Below are 6,000 nucleotides of genomic sequence, written 5' to 3' on the forward strand. Positions count from 1 at the left end.
TCCCCATCTCACCTACTTGATTTCCAATGAATATTATTTCCATATGTGCACATAAGTGTTGATTGGTGGGTTTTTTGTTTCTTTGTTTTTTGGGTTTTTTTTTTTTTTTATCTTGACCCTGCTTGGAAACCTTTCTAGCCATACTCCACCCACAAAGTAGAATCCTACTAGAGAGCTACACTGATCAGAATCAAACATCCCTTGGACTCTACAATGTAGTCTGATAGCCACCCCACTAAACTTGCTATGTAGAGACTATGTTGAGATTAGTTTCCCTGTTCTGGATTTCACTAGATCCCAATTACTCCCCTTCCATTGTGGCCAGAATTGTGGTTCCATAATCCCAAAACAGGTTATGAACGGAAATGTGAAACCTCATATAAAGTTTAAGTGAATTTTTTTAATGGTCCACTGCTAAATCTATTTAGGCCAAAAGAAACAGAGCTTTTGTCTCAGAGGTCCAAGTTGAAAAGTCTAGCACATTAATCACTGTCAAAAAATACTCAATATTTACTAAATGTATGAATGGAAAAAGAGTGACAATATTCTGCTTTAGGTAAATGGGACTGAGAAAATATTGAGATGTGAAATCTACCTAAAGAAAACTTTCTTTGAGTCAAAGCTATTGCAGTATAGTGGAAAGGTGTAAGAATTTCAAAACCTACTAACTCAGAAATTCCTTTTCCTGTTTAAGTCCCTCCCATAAAATATAGGCTCATTTTTTTCTTACAATAAATAACCATATCTGGATAGGACCCTTGGAATACCTGAGTTTTAAAATAATTATATCTGCAGGTGAAAACTTCTTTAGTTAGTATACCACAGGTGACAGTTATCCCATATCTCAAGAGCTAAAGTAACTGAATGAATTGAAGAAAAATTGTTAAAGCATGCTCGGTTTTTTCATAAACCCCAGTAACTCTTAATATAGATTCAGTTCATTACTTTGCATGAAATTCTAGGATAGAAAAATCTTAAAAATAAGATAGACTGGAAATCTGTGTACATTAATATGTGAGATAAAATATAATATAAAATTTATATAAATTTTATTAATTCTACCACATCTATAATATAATAGGCAATGTTGAATATGTTCTTATTCTTGGCCATGCATTTTATCTGTTATGAATCATTTTTACTAAACCATTTGGTCAGTATGTAGTGACCAACAAGTTACATATGTATCAAAATAAAATATAAAAAAACTTAATTTAGGAGAGTTATGGCTACTATAAATCCCCTAAAAAACTTCTCAGGTAATTCATAAACTGTTCTTACATTTTATAACACAGGATGTTTTAAAACTGTGCAATTGACAGTGATGTGGAAATTCCATGCTAAATTTTTAAGTATTCTTGCCAAAAATGTGTGAGAATTGTCTCATACATGTTTTTATTTTAAATCCCAGAAGGCATCTAAAAGCACATTTATATATATTTAACATTTTCTTGATTTTTTTAAGAATTCAGATATTTAAACACAAGTATGCCCTCCGAAAACAACAAACTATAATATTAGAATTTTTGAATTAAAAAGGGACTGGAGATTTCATGAGTCTTTAGCTTCCTCTCACGGAGGCATCACATCCTAAAGCATCCCTAACCTGCTATACATCTGACCACTGCCTGCACATTTCCAGAAGCAAAGTATTCATATACAACCCAGTTACGTCGGCACAGCTCAAAATGTGGAAGGGTGAAGAGTGGGGAAGTTGGGAAAAGGAGTAGCTTTCTCCATTTTAAAGAATTCAGACATTCCTCTTTGTCATAGCCTCCTATGGATCCCTTTAGAAAAACATTTTAGTCCCTCTTCTACATAATAACCCTTTCATTATTAATAAATAAAAATTTGAGGGCATCTCTTATGACTTTCTCTCCCTAAATTTTTCCTTCTTCAGATCAAAAAGCTCATGTTTTGAAACCCATAACTATTCTCCTCTCCCTTCTCTGAATTTACACCCATTTGTCAATGAAGTACCCAAATGTATGTTAACCAAGAGACCTGTTTCTATGAGCTTTATATGAAAGTAAGCTAACTTTTCTGTCATCCTGTCACACTTTATGTTCATTTGAATTTGCTGCAATTGAGACTGGCCTTTCTCATCCTGTCGTTTTACTTATTGCTGTACATATAAAGGACAAAACACATTTCCAGAAGAGAGGACAAATGGAATTATTTAACGTCTGGATATGAATAATAAAATCAACTCCATGTGGGTTTCGTTCACGGTCAAGGCTTTAGAGAGCTTTAAAATTCCTGAGCCTGTTATTCACCAGCTTAGCCACTTGAATCAATTTTGGATCATCTGCAGTTCTGATAAGCTGGGATTCTGTGTTTTCCATCAAGCCATTACCAAGATAGGTGAACTTAAGGAAACCTCTGTCACACTATTAGGGACTTTCTTCCAGATTGACTTTGATCCACTATGCAATATTCTTTGGAAACTATTTTTCAATCAGTTGCAATTTACCTACCATTATGCTTCCATTTCCACTTCTTATTCACAAGGATATCAAAAAAGATTTTATCCCCTGCCTTGCTGAAATACATAATCACTTTCATTACATCATTTTTCTATTTCTGTCAATCTTATATCTAGTTAAAGAATTTCCTTAAGAATATCATACTTGCTGAATCAATGCTATTCATTCTATAACTCAGTACACTAATGGAAACCACGTAAGATTTTAAGAAAAAAAAATTGTTTTAAACAAACAAAAAGCCTGATTACATTTCTAACTCAATTACAACATCTAAAAATGATTGCTTCATGTTAATATCTTAATAAATTGGCAATGTACTATAAGGGAAAACAGAACTCCTACACAATTAGTGCTTAGCCAGAAAGGTCAGTGCTAGTATAATCGAAAACAGAAAAGCTGATGATAGCCAAGAAAACACTTCTTCAGTCAAACTCATATCCAGTGATCTTCACTGAGAACATGCTTTAAAGAAATAACATTGAACAGGAAATACGGTCTCAAAAAATAAATGGAAAGAAACCTTGGAACCATAAAAAGGGAATTTCAACATAAACAATACTAAAAGTGCTTTTAGTTGTTGAAAATTAAATTCTTCTTATCAGTTAGGAAAACTTAAGTCACAGCCATTCCAAACCTAGGTTTAAATTTGTCCAATGAGAATAAGCTGAAGGTGAAAAAACGATCATGTATACAAGGCATTTGAAAATTATAAGCACTACACAATTTTAAGTTTTCATGTAATATATTTTACATATACTTTTACTATTAACAGGTTTAGGCCATTTGCCCTTGAGCTAACCTCCAAATATATTACAAAAGGTCTATAACAAAGTCAATAATAAATACTAGAATGCAGATTGTAGAAGTATATGGTAGACTCTTTGTTACAGTTATTCTGCATAAAATTCCTCATTGTATACATCATCCAGTGATCTCTCAACAGAATGGCAGTATAACCCCCTCTTCTGAATTCACCTCAACTTGTGCCTGAACCATAGAAATCAGAGTTAATTTTATCTCAATTAAAAGAAAAAGTAAAGGGAAGTGGAGAGCAAAGAAAGTGTGTGCATATGTGCTAGGGCAAATTCTTAGAACAATCCACTTGATCCCTACTCTGCATGCTTTGAGCTTCTGTCCCATTCCAAGGGGACAAAAAAATTGGTGCCCTCAGCCCCTCTTCTCCCCAGTTGCCTAACAGTACTAAAATATTTTATATCACCAAAATACATCATATAATTGCTCAAAGATTAATAGTTAAAAGTAGGGTTTTTGAAAATGAACTGCCAGAGATTCTCTCAAAATCACTCTCATAAGTTCTACTGATTTAGGCACATTGGTCTCATTTTATCTCTCAGAGAAGGAAAAGCAAAAATAGAAGAAAAAAGTTATACAGTAAGCTCAAGGTCCCTTTTATTCTAGGAATTTTAATCAGGGAGTTATTATTACAGCAAAAAGCTTAGGGTATCTTTTTACTCCTTTAAGAAAAAACACTGCAGTACTACTAAAAATGCTAGACTCTAAGAACAACTATCAGAAGTATTAGACATGACTTTATTCCAGTTAACTAGAAGAGAAATAAGTATATTCCAAAATTTTAGCAGACTCAGTCAGTCTCATCAAAGCTTTCAAAAGGTTTGAAACTCAAGATTTTGTACTCTTAAGATAAACGTTTTGATATTTGAAACTATATCTTAAATATTTCTTAAATATTATTTACTTTGATACAGGTTTTCCAACTTACAGAAATGTTTGTTGAAATAGTGTATTACAATTATGCTTTAAAATTCCCATGTGCTTCTTTTAAAATTCATGATAATAAAATAATTCTTCAAAGACTCTCAAGAGTTTCAGAAATGATATGCATATAAACATTAAGACACTCTGACAAGAATAATTTAAGTTACATTAAATACAACTGTTGTCCAAAGTCCCCTAAAGTGTGTATCTGCTCCCTGTGGTTTTAAAATATACATGGCATGGAAGTATCCTCTGTATTTAAGCAAGAAAAAAAATTCACTCTAATTAAAAGAGGATACCAATATAAGTTGTAGGTATAGAAAAGGTGAGACTTAGAAGCACCACTGCCATAAAAGAAAAAATCCACATACTTAACTACTTTACAAACCCTGTTTAAATAGTTGGAAATGAAGTACCTTAAAATAAAAACAAAAAAGAAAGAAAGAAAGAAAAAGGAAAAAGTTGCATTCACTACCCTCCATAAAGTTCCAAAATGAGCCACAGCTAGGGAAACTTTTCTCTGCAGGGACTGAATCTGATCTGAAGAAACTTGTTTTGTTTTGCAATTGGAGAAAGTTTGTCTCTTGGAAAGATTTCAAAAATTAATTTGTAGGATGTATAGTGATGGCAAGACCTCTCAGAAACGAATGAACGATGAAAAGGACTTTCGTTCCGTTTGCTGGAGGTAAGTAATTCCCCCCACAGCATTCCCTCAGGGAGTTGAAAGTGAACTTGCATCAAGTTTAGCCACTCTTGCCGCAAAGCGCACTCTCTAAAGGCAAAGCGAGAAAGCGGTCCCGGCCCGCAACTCTGGCAAGAGGGGACCAGTGAGGAGTGAGGAGCTGCGGCCCCCGCCAAGGATGCAGTCAACAGCCCAGTCGGTGCCTCGACTGTACCTCTTTGCTGATGCGCCGGCAGCTGCTGCTGCTGCTGCTGCTGCTGCTGAGACCGCTGCGCCTGGCCGCCCTTGAGGCCCCCGGTGAGCAGCAGGATAAGGAGGACCCCGGCGGCTCCCAGCATCTTAGTGGCCCGAGCGGATCCAGTTCTCTGGAGCCAGAGGAGTCGCTGCCGCCCTGTCCCCTGGCCCTGGCTTGTGTGAACTGAGTGAGCTGCAGCTGTTGGGGAAGAGGAGGAGACAGCCCCCTCTGGCTTTGGCTCAGCCGCCGGAGGGTGGGGGGAGAAAGAGGACACTCCCCCAACTCTCCCCCTGCACGGGCACTGGCCCCACCGAAGGCCCTTAAAGGGTCCTCCTTCCCCGTGGCGTGCCTTCCCTCCGAGTGGGGATCATTCCTGAGACGGGATCATTCCAAGACCTGTTATCTGAACTTTTAAATTAAAGAAAGTCATTGATATGGAAGCACTTTGGGATCTGTAAAGTGCGTACACATGGAAAGCATTATGTGTGGGAAATCCAAACAGCTAGGAACTTCTACCTCTTGAGAAAGACCTGGCAAAACTGTGTGCAGCTGCGTGTGTCCAGGTGATCCTCGTCGGAGCCACGACTGTCCCAATGGCCAGGGAGACTAAGAAGTTACCAGAGCAGGGAAAGTGGCCTCTGGGGACACTGCACTGCAGACCAGGGGACTTAGCGCTTGGTGGGCAGTTGGCTAGGCAACAAAGGGGAGACAAAACAAGGTAGCTCCCCTTAGGAGGTAGGAGGATGATTAGAATTAAGACTCAGTTTAGTAAGGAGACATTTACTAAAAGGGAATTAAGGCCTTTGCATTTGTTTCCTTTCAAACTCTCCCAGTCTTGGGGTTTTTTTTCCTTTAATTCA

At 37.0% G+C, this 6,000-nt stretch overlaps 1 protein-coding gene across 1 annotated transcript in view; it reads right to left on the reverse strand.

Annotated features, from left to right (window-relative positions):
* The window catches only part of LAMA2 (laminin subunit alpha 2), a 583,504-nt gene extending 578,161 nt beyond the window's left edge, over positions 1–5,343 (reverse strand). The window contains exon 1 of the mRNA XM_076002974.1: positions 5,120–5,343. Coding sequence (XP_075859089.1) covers positions 5,120–5,243 — 124 coding nt within the window. The 5' untranslated portion in view covers positions 5,244–5,343. The remainder of the gene's footprint in view (positions 1–5,119) is intronic.
* Positions 5,344–6,000: the final 657 nt, after the last annotated feature.

Source organism: Microcebus murinus, chromosome 5, assembly GCF_040939455.1.
Source record: "Microcebus murinus isolate Inina chromosome 5, M.murinus_Inina_mat1.0, whole genome shotgun sequence".
Taxonomy (NCBI): domain Eukaryota; kingdom Metazoa; phylum Chordata; class Mammalia; order Primates; family Cheirogaleidae; genus Microcebus; species Microcebus murinus.